This window comes from Lactuca virosa, chromosome 5, assembly GCF_052849685.1.
Source record: "Lactuca virosa cultivar CGN04683 chromosome 5, Lactuca_virosa_CGN04683_v6, whole genome shotgun sequence".
NCBI lineage: Eukaryota > Viridiplantae > Streptophyta > Magnoliopsida > Asterales > Asteraceae > Lactuca > Lactuca virosa.
Genome location: NC_136430.1, coordinates 200,656,990 through 200,669,164, shown reverse-complemented (window position 1 = coordinate 200,669,164; position 12,175 = coordinate 200,656,990). Strand labels below are relative to the sequence as shown.

The 12,175-nt window shown below is 31.9% G+C and overlaps 2 protein-coding genes and 1 long non-coding RNA gene across 10 annotated transcripts; all 3 read right to left on the bottom strand.

Moving 5' to 3' along the window:
* Positions 1–1,206: 1,206 nt before the first annotated feature.
* Positions 1,207–3,143, bottom strand: LOC145115832 (protein HIGH ARSENIC CONTENT 1, mitochondrial-like). The gene is made up of 6 exons (XM_079052188.1): positions 3,055–3,143; positions 2,872–2,952; positions 2,071–2,144; positions 1,804–1,874; positions 1,632–1,685; positions 1,207–1,465 (listed from the first exon to the last, which is right to left on the bottom strand). The coding sequence occupies exons 1-6, from the start codon at positions 3,069–3,071 to the stop codon at positions 1,349–1,351; spliced, it is 414 nt and encodes a 137-aa protein (XP_078908314.1). The 5' UTR covers positions 3,072–3,143; the 3' UTR covers positions 1,207–1,348.
* A 685-nt stretch (positions 3,144–3,828) lies between these two features.
* On the bottom strand, positions 3,829–5,257 carry LOC145116620 (uncharacterized). Of its 2 annotated transcripts, XR_013712228.1 has the most exons (3): positions 5,087–5,257; positions 4,218–4,581; positions 3,829–4,046 (listed from the first exon to the last, which is right to left on the bottom strand). It is a non-coding gene; the product is annotated as an uncharacterized LOC145116620 (long non-coding RNA). The 2 variants fall into 2 exon arrangements; XR_013712227.1 differs by lacking the exon at positions 3,829–4,046 and having other exon boundaries at positions 4,101–4,581.
* A 1,271-nt stretch (positions 5,258–6,528) lies between these two features.
* On the bottom strand, positions 6,529–11,251 carry LOC145115264 (cyclin-T1-3-like). 7 transcript variants are annotated; one of them, XM_079051523.1, is made up of 9 exons: positions 11,099–11,241; positions 10,900–10,987; positions 10,706–10,793; positions 9,890–10,225; positions 9,229–9,310; positions 9,004–9,138; positions 8,761–8,936; positions 8,502–8,653; positions 6,529–7,351 (listed from the first exon to the last, which is right to left on the bottom strand). In XM_079051523.1, the coding sequence occupies exons 4-9, from the start codon at positions 10,117–10,119 to the stop codon at positions 6,687–6,689; spliced, it is 1,440 nt and encodes a 479-aa protein (XP_078907649.1). In that variant the 5' UTR covers positions 10,120–10,225; positions 10,706–10,793; positions 10,900–10,987; positions 11,099–11,241; the 3' UTR covers positions 6,529–6,686. The 7 variants fall into 7 exon arrangements, with proteins under 7 accessions (XP_078907649.1, XP_078907647.1, XP_078907645.1 ...); XM_079051521.1 differs by having other exon boundaries at positions 9,890–10,210; XM_079051519.1 differs by lacking the exon at positions 10,706–10,793 and having other exon boundaries at positions 9,890–10,210; positions 10,815–10,987.
* Positions 11,252–12,175: the final 924 nt, after the last annotated feature.

Here is a 12,175-nt window from a genome sequence, read left to right as displayed (position 1 = left end):
GTTATGTTACATGTTATGCTATTTTTCTTGGAGATACTTTTATCTCTTGGAAAAGCAAGAAACAAGAAACTCTTTCTCGTTCTTCCACAAAATCAGAGTATCGTGCTCTTGGTTTTATTTCTTGTGAAATCATGTGGATTTTGAAATTTATGTTTGATCTTAGGTTAATAGATTTTATTTCAGTTCCTATTTTTTGTGATAATGAGTCATCAATTAAACTGGTTCTTAATCCAATTTTTCATGAAAAAACAAAGCATTTTGATGTTGATACTCATTTCATAAGAGATAGTCTCTAAAGGTGTTGTAGAAGTTTTAAATATAGATTCAGATCTTAATATTGCTGAAATTTTTACTAAAGCTTTGGGTTTTGTTCAACATAATTGGTTATGTGATCAAATGCGTCTTGTTGATCCATTTCAAGAACAATGTTAATGTGAAAGTGATTTAGTTTGAAGAGGGATGTTGAAATAAGCATATGGACTCAAACTTAAATCATTGTTCATCTTCATCTGTATTCTTTATACATATCCTTTTATTTCTTTGTTTCTTTATATTTATTATTCGGTATTTGTGTTTCTTTGTAAGTATATAGTGTAGGAGGGCTAATCTTGTCAAACTCTCAATTATTTTGGACTACGGCTCACTTGTTTCAAAGAAAAAAAAGGCGCAGGTTTTATCCATTTGATATTTGGGTGGATAGTCGGGTTGCTCCGGTTCATATTCGAATTTAGACTAGATGTATATATTTAGCTGTGAAGAGTAATTATGAGTAACACACTTCTTTTTCTTCATTTGTTCAAATATTTCTCTTTCAATATAAGTTAGTGTTTGTTCATATAACTTGTTGAAGAGTAATTATGAGTAACACACTTCATTTTTCTTCATTTGTTCAAATATTTCTCTTTCAATATAAGTTAGTGTTTGTTCATATAACTTGTTCTTCTGATTCTTTCATCTTTAATTGTTTGAGTGTAGGTTAGAGAGAGTTATAGTAAGGTTCGATTCTATTGAGTGTCTGAGTGGAATTGTAGTGAGTTCTATTTTGTAAATTCGTTAAAACCAACTTATTCTTATATAATAAGAATTGTTGATGTTGTGAAGTTTGTGTTTATTAATCATTTCTAGTTTCTTTTGAAAACATATATTTTGTAAATTTCTTAAGCAAAAAATCAACTCCTACCTTTTTATAACACTTTGAGCCCTTACTTTACATACACATGTCTCATATTTTATTCAAAAAAAAAAGAAAAAAGACATACACACATGACATTATTTTTCACGTACAATAAAAAACATGCATTGATGCATACAATAATACCATAAACCAAATTTAGGTTTATAGACTATCTCAACGCCGAAACTTGCAAGCAGTTTTTAACTCCTCTGGTGGTGCTGAGTCCTGAGCAAACCCGTTGTCGACCCATGCCGAGTATCCACCAGCCATATTCTTCACATTCTTGTAGCCCTACACGCATATAAATATGTCATATATACAGATATCATCAGAGAAGAAAGATATATAATACATACAACATATATATACAATCAGCATATATAAAATATATAATCATAATGTTTGAGGAGCCTATCAATTGAAAATGGTAAATGGAAAGAAAGGTTTAATAACATACGGCAATAAGAAGGTCCACAGAAGCTTTAAGAGATCTCCCTCCACTGTTGCAAGCCTTTAACATGTACAAGATAAAAAAGAAAATGTTGTGTTTGTTTTATAAAAAAATTGAAGAAATTTATGTATTCATTTTCAAACGAAAAATGTACTACTTATTATTCTGAGAAAAATACCACAACTAGGGAATCTTCCTTGTCACAAAGAGCCGAGACCTGAGCTACAAATTCAGGATTTTTAACCCTTCCTGTACATTGCAAGAATGCTTTAATGAATTACAAAAATGAACATATACATAAAAAGCAATAACATAGAAAAAGTTAGTCAAAATCATTTGTTCCTGTAAAAAAGAACTTTAAGGGCTGATTTAGTATAAAAATAAGTGTCACATAACTAAATAGATTAATGAAGCATGTACATGATGTGGTGTAATTAATACGCACCTTCTTGTGTGATGAACATGTAAGGGATATTTAGTGCATTGTCCACGTGACTCTTGTTGAATTCTTCATTGGTCCTGTTATTTTTTTTTTAGATTTAGTACAAGTTAAAAATAAAACACATAAGGTGACAATTTGTATGTTTGTTAAAGAGGCTTGAAAACCATATTCAAGAATATGAAACTTTTGTTATTACATGTCTACATAGTCTTAATTAATAGTATTGTGTGTGGCAAAAATGTATTTCAAACTTGTAATTTCTAATTATGATAACATATTTTCATTTCAACAGTTGATTTGTACCTCATGTTTTCTTTACCCAAAAATATTTTCATCTTATGTTTCACTTAAAGTTTTTTTTTTTTTTTTTTTTTTTTTTTTTTTACAAAAGGAGGTAAGTTCACTTTATCATATATGCTAAACAAATGTTTAACGATCTAATTTGCTTAGATGACGGAACTTAATAACATGCATAATAGTTAATTTTTAGGCAATTAAAAATCATATATAACTTTATATACATGATTATATAATGAACCAAAAGTATACATGTTCATGGATTTGGGGGTGCTTGGTATGTACGTATGTACCCCTATGGTATATATGTGGTTACGAGGGGTAATTTAGTGAAAGAAAAAAAATTATATTTTGAAATATGGTAAAAAAAACAATTTATATATATAGTTCTTCAATTAAGGTAAAAAGTACAGGCTAATTAAACATAACAATTCAATACCTAGTGCCAAATTTTAATCCATTGATATATGGTTTTGGTGTGTTTTATCGGTTTGTTTTTTCGCTAACCTGACATCAAGATAACGATGACCGGAATCGATGAGAAGTTTTCTAGCATCATGAACATCCACTGTGACCACATCTTCAACACTGATAAACCATAAACACACAAACAATCATACATTAAACAAAACAAAAACAATAAAAACATAAAATAAGAAGAAGGATGTGAAATAGGAATTAGGATCCAACCTCTTGGGCGCATCCATGGAAATCAACCCTCGACAGAACTATAAAAATATGTCTGATGCTTTCATCAATTTGTACCAACATAAGTTGACTTTTATAGCATCAAATTGACATTATTAAAAGATTTAATTTCTATTATTTATTATCAACAAAGAGTTGACAAATAGTTTTTATTCATAACTTAATTCCCAAGGCATTACCTTGTGATGTGTTCCTATATTCAGAAAATAATTCGTTGAAATTTTTGTTATCTATTCATTAAAGTATTGTAAATTCCTACAAAAAAAAAACTAATAGATCGAACACCCAACATATAACCCTGTTTAAAATAATTTGGATTCCTTTTGATGCAGCTCATGTTTTAAAGGTCATATAACCAAAGTCGTAACTAATAATCAGTCTCTTTATTTGGAAAACGTACTTCTAACAAAACCTGGTTAATTAAACAATCAACTTTATTTGTTTCTCTAGCAAAAATTTCCATTTTTCTGTTCCTTCCCAATTTTCACCAATTCCTCCTATTCCTTTTCTTGGCAACTCTAAACTCAAAGATAAATCTAGTAAAAACACAAGAAACTTAGACTTGAATCTCCACACATTGATTTTTTTTTTTTTGTCATTTTTTTGGTTTAAACTTTAAAGTTGGATTTTGTGGCATTATCAAAGTTTTCGTTCACATTGAGATGGAAGCAAACAGACAACAAACTGCGTTGCTAGCCATTTTTGGATTGCAAAACTATTTATTTAAAAGAAACTACATACATCGATCGTGTAGTCATAAATAACAGTGTTATGCATGACCTATTAAACTCTATTGAGAAGTTCCACAACCTCTAGTGATAGGAAACCAAATGTATCAAATGCGAATAGTATACAAACACATGTTGGTTAGCTATGCAAGTTTTTCGTGTTTTGTCACTTTAGATGAGACAACTTTTAAAACAGTTTGTCCCCACAACAAACCCTTCACTTCTCAAGCCGATAAGAGGGGAAACCTGGTTATAACAAGTTCATTATCATCAGATCGAAGCTATTTAAAATATAATGAGTTGAGGGTTAAGTTCAAGTCCTCTTTGGGACATATACGAGTAGATTACAGGGTAATAATGTTCAAAAGAGAATTTTTTATTTGACAGACATATTTTTGATAATCAACATTAACCTACCAATTATTCTAGAAGGATTCATTGCTACATTCACATTACAATCACTTGGATCCATGAGTTTAGTTACTTTCTCCCGATCTCCTTTTGACTTGATGAAAGGCTGAAAGGCTGAACCAGAAGAGGTATGAGAAAACTGATGATTATTTACTGATCTAGAAGAAGATATAATGGTTGTCTTGGATGTAACTAAATTGTCAACAGTATTTAGGACAATCGTTTTGGGCTTGAAGCACAAGAGGAAGTCACTCTCATCATCCTCCATAGCAGGTTCATTAAGATCAAATAATGGTTGCTGTTCTCTTGAATCCATTTGTCAAATACACAAAACTTTGAATCTTGGAAATAAATGGAAACAAAATAAGCTCTGCAACCAAATTTAATAAAAAAGAAACTCCAATGAGACGAAAGTATTCAAATGAATTAAAACCTCAAACAATAATGGAACTGCATACAACAGCATAATAGTAATAAAAGTACAATAAACATCATTATTGATGAAGCTTTTTAGATGCCGTATATCATATATGAATAAAAATACAACCAATACAAAGCTTGATTCATAAATTCGGAAAGAGATCAAACACTCATGATAACATTGTGTATATGGATATCACAAGGCGAACTACCCTAGCACACTCAATTATATATCACACTAACGAACAATTGAATTCAATTCAAGTGTGAAAATAGACATAAAATAGAAAAAGAAATAGAAACAATTGAAAAGAATTAATCATCTTAGTGAAATGAAGGGGAGGCATAATTGATGAACGATTAAGTGATTATGGAGAATTCATGGAAATGTCAAGTTGATTAATCAACAAAGTGATACACACATTTTATATATGATTATGGAAAGATAAGCCCACCTCGGGAATTATGTCTGAATCTGATAAAGGTGTATTTGGGAACCCAGACTGAAACTATGACTCTCAAGTCTCTGAATCTGATGAATTGGGGCGAGTCTTGAACTACGAACGGGTAGACTTTTGGTTCACTGTCTTCGCAGTCCAAGTCAAACCGAGCTCTCTTTTAGACATTACCTCAACCAGATTCAAACTATTCAGAGTAAATTACACTAATGGTCCCTTTGGTTTGGAATAGTATATGCCTTTGCTCATTCTCTTTAAAAAAATTGGATCCTTTTGGTTTTTTTTTTTTTTTTTTTTTTTTTTTGAAACGTTAAATCTAATCTACTCCTTAAATCCACCTATGTCCACAACGGGACTTGAACCCTCAACCTCAAAAGGGAGGGCAACACCGGATACCGTTGAGCTACCTTTCATTAAGTGACGCTATTAAATATTATCATATTGTAAGCTGATATTGGTTTGGAAGTAACGCTATTAAATATTATCATATTGTAACTTGTAAGTGTATGAACCATTATGTGTAAGTGTATGAACCATTATGTGAGTGATTAATATTCTCCTTTTCCGAATCGAGTTTGCCAAACTTGTTGGGTTAATCGGATTCAAGTCTAGGGTTTTTTTAGGAAAGTTGTCTTTTATTAATTTCCAGTTTTAGGAGTCAAAGTCTTTTATTATATTGTTTTAGAAGTTTGAGTAGGTTTCAATTTCTTTAGTATAAGTAGGAGCATGTGTCGTTCTTTTGTTTCAATGAAATTCCAGTGCTTTTGTTTAACTTCGTGATCAAGTATCTTCTTTTTTTTTTTTTTTCTGTCCCTATTTGAGTTCACGCTTGCAACTTGCAACAACAAATTTGTTTATTGTTTTTATTGCACTTACAAAACTTGTACACATGGTTTCAAATCTACTTTTAAATATTCGTGTTTTATTGGATCAAATAGGTGAGCCAATGTGATAGATAGAGAAAGTGAATCATCATCAAAATGGATAAGCTCTCAATGTTACCGGAGCCCAAGAAAGCAAGACAAATTGAAGCACCAAGTTGTCAATGCCTGTTTACATTGTGTGATTAAATTGTCTCAAAAAAGAGCCTAATGTATGAATCCAAAAATAATACTGAAAAGATAATCTTTTTTATTTTCAAAACATTTTTTCGATAGCCAATGTTAACCTACCAACTATTACCGAATGACACATTGCTACTACACTCACATTACAATCACTTTGATCCTTGAATTCAGTTACTTTCACATGTGATTTCTCATCATAGCTAGAAGTTGACATTTCATTTGTCATATATACACAAACAGATTTCCAGGAAGATTCAATGGAAAAAGACCTCAAATCTTTGAATCTTTCAGATAAATTGTTTGACAATGATACAAATGCATACATCACCATAAGGTAACGATATGAACAGCCTTACTATTATGACTATGAGATGATAAAACGGGAAGATATAAATTATATTCATAATTAAAAGATACCATTCCCCATGACCAAAAAACCAAAACTTATAAATACCACATTCTAATTTAAATACAAACAAACAAAAAAACCAAATAAACATAAACATAATTACCTTCACCTAAACACCCTTCTAGTTTCTTCTCCGTTTGTCCGGTGGTGGGGTCCCACTCCCACCGCCCTTTCTTTTCCGGCCACTCTCCGGCACCCTATGCCGCCTATCACCACCATCATCATCCAACACCCCCACCTCCCCTTCCTCCACCGCCTCAAAATCCTCAACCTCATCACACCGATTCCGATTCCGTTTCTTTGTCTCAGATTCCCCACCCAATTCTATTCCATCTTCCAATTCCCTCTCGATCAAATCATCATCATCCATGGATTCCGTCCTCCGATTCACATCACCGCCACGTTCTTTCCTTCGTTTCTCAAAAGCCGCCCTGACTTTATCTTTATCGATCTTTTTCACCGCTTCCTTGGGCGACCGGAATCTGCATTCCGGGTTTTGATCGGATTCGTCGTCATTTTCGACATCGGAATCGATGTCTTTATTATGATCCGTACTTCCATCGTCATTGCTTTGATTCCGGGATGTTCTTGGATGATCGGTTTTGGAAGTGGTGGTGGTGGTGGGGCCCACGTGAGAGTTGCTGTCATTTGTGTTGTTGTCTTCGTGTGCCTTTGGAGTAACTCCACCACCACCACCGCCACCTGTACTTCCATCAAGGACTTCACTAGTTTGGGAAGGCGGGACCCGATTTTGTTCGTATAGTTCCAACATTTGGTTACTTACTTCTGCAATGATTAAATAAGACTAGTTAATATTTTATAAATGAAAAATTAACAGTTTATGGAAAACTAACATTTAAAAATTTATGGGTTTTCCATGACAAAAATGAGACTTTCAGTGCAAAAGAAATAAATTAATTAAAGAATGGCTTGATAGAAAATACAGAAAAATGAGGCTTATCGCATTAAGGCCTAACTTTTTGCAATTTTTCCTCATTTAAAAGACTAAAAACGACTTAATAGATAAAGTCATAAAAACAAGACTTTTCATTAAGTTCTAACTTTTACACATTTGTCCTCATTCAAAAATTGAAAGTTGGAAAATGAGATTTTTTTTGCCAACATTAAATCCTTTTTGTTCAATTTAAGTTCTAAAATTTTCAAATTTGTCCTCATTTACAAATATTACAATGCAATAAAGAAATCCACATTTAACTTTACAGTTCAATAAGCTACTTTTACTGTTGAAATTTAGGGTTAATATCATTAAAAAAAAAAAAAAAGTTATCTATTGGGTTTTTTTCAGAATTAAACCTCAACTTTATTTTTTTCCTGAAAAAGACCTTGCATTCTTTTCATTTTTCCTGAAATAACCCTCCGCTTTTTATTTTTTTTTCTGAAAGACCCTCAACCTTTTAACTTTTTTCAAAAAAACCATCACATTTGACAAGTTTTTTTGAAAAAAAAAAAAAAAAAAAAAAAACTGCTAAAAGGGCCAAATCAAAAAAAATGGAAAAATATAAAATTGAGGTTTAATCCGGAAAAACACAATATATGAGGTCTCTTATGATATTAACCCAAAAATTTAAACACAGAAGATGATATTTGGAATAGAGGAAAATAATAGATTCAAGAAAATATGTTCTAGACCATTTTCAGATTTGGAAGATACTATTTTCAGTACAGATAAAGCTGTAGTTTTGGGTCAATTTTGAAAAATCATTCATTTAAACTGTAAATAATGATCAAATTACAAAACTACAAAATAATAATAATAACAATAACAATTTAAGTGTCAAAAAGTATCACGATTTAATCACTGCAGAAAACAGTTAAGTGGATAATAATGAAAGCACATTGTGGTTTTCTGTAGTCATACTAAAACCAAATAACAATGAAAAAATGGAAATTTTAACCAATAAAAAATAAAACTAACCTTCAAGCTGACGTGGAGTAACATTAAACTCCTGCCACCAAACCTTTTCACCATCTGAAGGCAATTTGACTTTAAGAAACTTAGCAGCAAGAAAAATAGCACCTGCTGCAATGTGGTGGGGCTTAAATTGTAAGCACAGGGATGTCCTAAGCCTGCAGTTGCACCCCCTTTTTTTTAATGTCAAAAAGACGAAAAAGTCCCTCCACCACACCCTCACTTTATTTTCTATATATAATATAAAGGAATACAAGAGCATTACCCATCATTGACAAAATTCCATGCCACCTGTGCAAGGGCCTGTTGGGAAACTTTGAACTTCTTTATTGCCTCCACAAGTGGCTTATATGGATGATGCACATTGAAGTCAAAAGCAAGTGTTGCAAGTACTACACGTTCTCCTATTAATATTATTTCCTTTTCTTCTTCATACACCTCCTGCATCAACAACAACAACAAGGGCATTTACGTCTTTTTTCCAGCCGAGAAATACCAATGTACTTACCTTTTGTTTGATTCTTTGAAGTGCTTCAGGGTCTTTTTTGTGATTGATTTCATAGGAGACAAGGATAACATCTCTTAGAGGATGAGGAGTTTCTTCAACTTTTCCTGCAAGAAACATGCAGACTGTTGCAATTGTCTGCATTCTAAATATATTAGTTTATGTCCTTATTTTATTACAAAATTAAAAAATGGATTCCCCAAAAAAGTGTAAAATGACATAACTAACCCTCCTGTCATTCTTCGCATGAGACTGGCGAAGGAAGAAACGATGACAAAAGATAATGGCTGTAGCAATAGTTACTTGGGGCCTGCATGGACCATATCCAATTTATTATTTCAAAAAAAAAAAAAACTAATGAGGAGGGCATTCACGTCTTTTGCACAGACAAGTTCCACAATCTTGTGTTCTCTTCTTCTATAATTATAATTCCTTTATTTTATGTAAACTAATTAAATATTTATTTAGTTTTATATACATAATCTTCAATGACAATAATGACTTTAAAATTTTTCAAAACTTAAATTAAATTGTTTTTAGTTATTTTCCATGCAAAAGGCAAACTTTTTATGTGATATTGGAAATCATGTGAATAAATAAATATAAAAGAAAAAGGAAGAATGATCATAGAGTAATTTAAAAGCACCTTTGACCCAAACTAAGCTGTCCCATGTAAATAATACACACACAAAACAAAAAGAAACCTATGCAAGAGTAATCTCTATGTGATCTACTATTATTGAATATCAAACACCAAAATTGGTGATGCAACAATGCAAAAGGTGAAAAGGCAAACTTTTTATGTGATATTGGAAATTATATGAATAAATCAACATAAAAGGAACAAGAAACAATGATCATACTATCATAGAGACATAAATGGACTTACACTTGAAGTCTCATACCCAAGTCTTGCAGGAATGTGCAATAAGATTTGCGAAGATAAGTCTCCTTCTTCAAATCAATGCCATCTGATCTTGATGGTGAGTTTTCTTCTATTTCTTTCCTAGAAAAATACCATCTACCACCATTTTCCTCCACCTTATTATCACACTGTTTGTGGGGTCCACCTTCATGCATTCTAGAATGCATCAGATCACTGGACATCATAGTTACCATTTGTGTCCCCTGTGATATCTTCCAATTAATCCAGGAATGAATCTGGAGTTCCCTTTAGTGAACAGGATACATAGCAATCGCCATCACCTACCTGTGTTGGAAGCAACTTCAATACACAACAAAATGAAAACCATATGACCAGAATAATCTAAATACAGTAAACCAAATATCTACTAACATGATCAATGTATATCACTGTAAGATGCATAAGATAACTTTTTGTGTAACACTTACATCATCCAAGAGATCTTAATGGGCTTAGTTTTGGATTTATTTTACTATTCTGGAGGTAGGGAACTATGAAAACTTGAAACTAATGAATATTACTATAGCTATACAAATCCCGATATAGTATACATTGATAAGTTCATGAGTTTCAAATTATCATGAGTAAGGAAACATGTCCATCAACAACATTCATCTTTCAGATTCCCTTTTCAATAAGGTGAGTTATTAAAAGGTGATCCACTCATCTTATACAGAACTCAAAACAGCATTGAAACCCAAGTAGGCATGTGACTGTGCAAATTGATTTTGGGAAAAGTAAAGTACTTTATAAAGTGACTGTAATTGTTAATCTACTAACCTAAAATCATTCCATGGAAGCTAATAGAAATCCTTCCACGGAACAAGAAGAGTTCAAACTCAATTCCACTAGTTATCAGAAGAAAAGCCTACAAATAAAACGTACTTACATGATTAGAGACAAGAGAAACAAAACTATGTCTCGATTTAGAGAGCCCAAGAAATAGGGTTTCATGCATAACATCGGATGCTCACGATTTTTTTATTTTTACAGAATTGGAATTACAACATCAAGATCGCGTAAATCATCTAACTTTCAGCACTTTAATCATCTCTAACATTCCTAATCACATGGTAACAAAGGAAAAAAAATGATCCAAAAAAAAAAGAAATATTAGGGCACAAAAAGAAAGAACACTGAATATAAGATAATGTAACGATGATTATAACTAACCGGAGACCAATGGAGAACTATCTCAGCAAGGTTCCGGCGGGACCGGCGTTTCTCTCGTCCGCTTGTACTCTCGGCCGTGCTACGTCTTTCCCGATTTGCAGAGGCGATCAGGTGAGAAAGTCGAATTCAATCGTGTTTCAAGAAAGGAAAGGGAGGGTTTATGATCAAGAAATAGTTAAATACATAAATAGTCCCTCTACTATTTCTTATATGCAGTTTTGTTGTAAATTAAATATTTCCCTCTATCTATTTCCTACTAAGTTTTGCTATCGAAGATTCAAGAAAAGGGGGTATAATCCTAACCAATGTAAATTTATGGGAAATCTTTAGAAAATTTTTAAAATTTTATCTTAATTTACGAAAAAATCTCAAATTAAAATTTGGTTACGAAAAAACATGAATTATCGGTAAAAATGACGATTTGACCCTTTTTTTCCGGTTTACCGGTTTCATTACTTACCAGTTTCATTAAAGTCTCACTATTTTGCCATAATTTACGAATAAGTCTCAAACTAAAATTTAGTGATGATTTAGTCATTTTCTCCATGTAACATACATTTTATCGGTTTTATTATTGATTTAGACACTTAATCATTAAATTAGCTGATAAGGTGGATACGATAGGTTATATAATGCTACATTTACTGTAAAATTTGATATCCATCTCATCGGCTCATTTATGACTATGTATATATGTCAGCAATGAAACCACTAAAATGTGTGCTTCCAGGACTGGAAATGAGCTGATGTCTGATGAGATGGATATATTGGGTTACATAAAATTAGATAGACAATTTGAAATTTCTTATAAACGTAAAAAATGATACAGTTGTTGCTAGTTTATATAATTATTGCAGTCTTCGTTGAATGCATTTTATATTCCAAAAAAATATACGATATATCAAGATATCAAGTTTTATGGTAAACATAGCATTATATAACCCAAACATATTCATCTAATCAGCTCATTTAATGACTAAACGCCCAGGTCAGCAATGAAACTGGTAAAATGTATCTTATATGGAGGAAATGACCAAATCATCACTAAATTTTAGTTTGAGACTTATTCGTAAATTA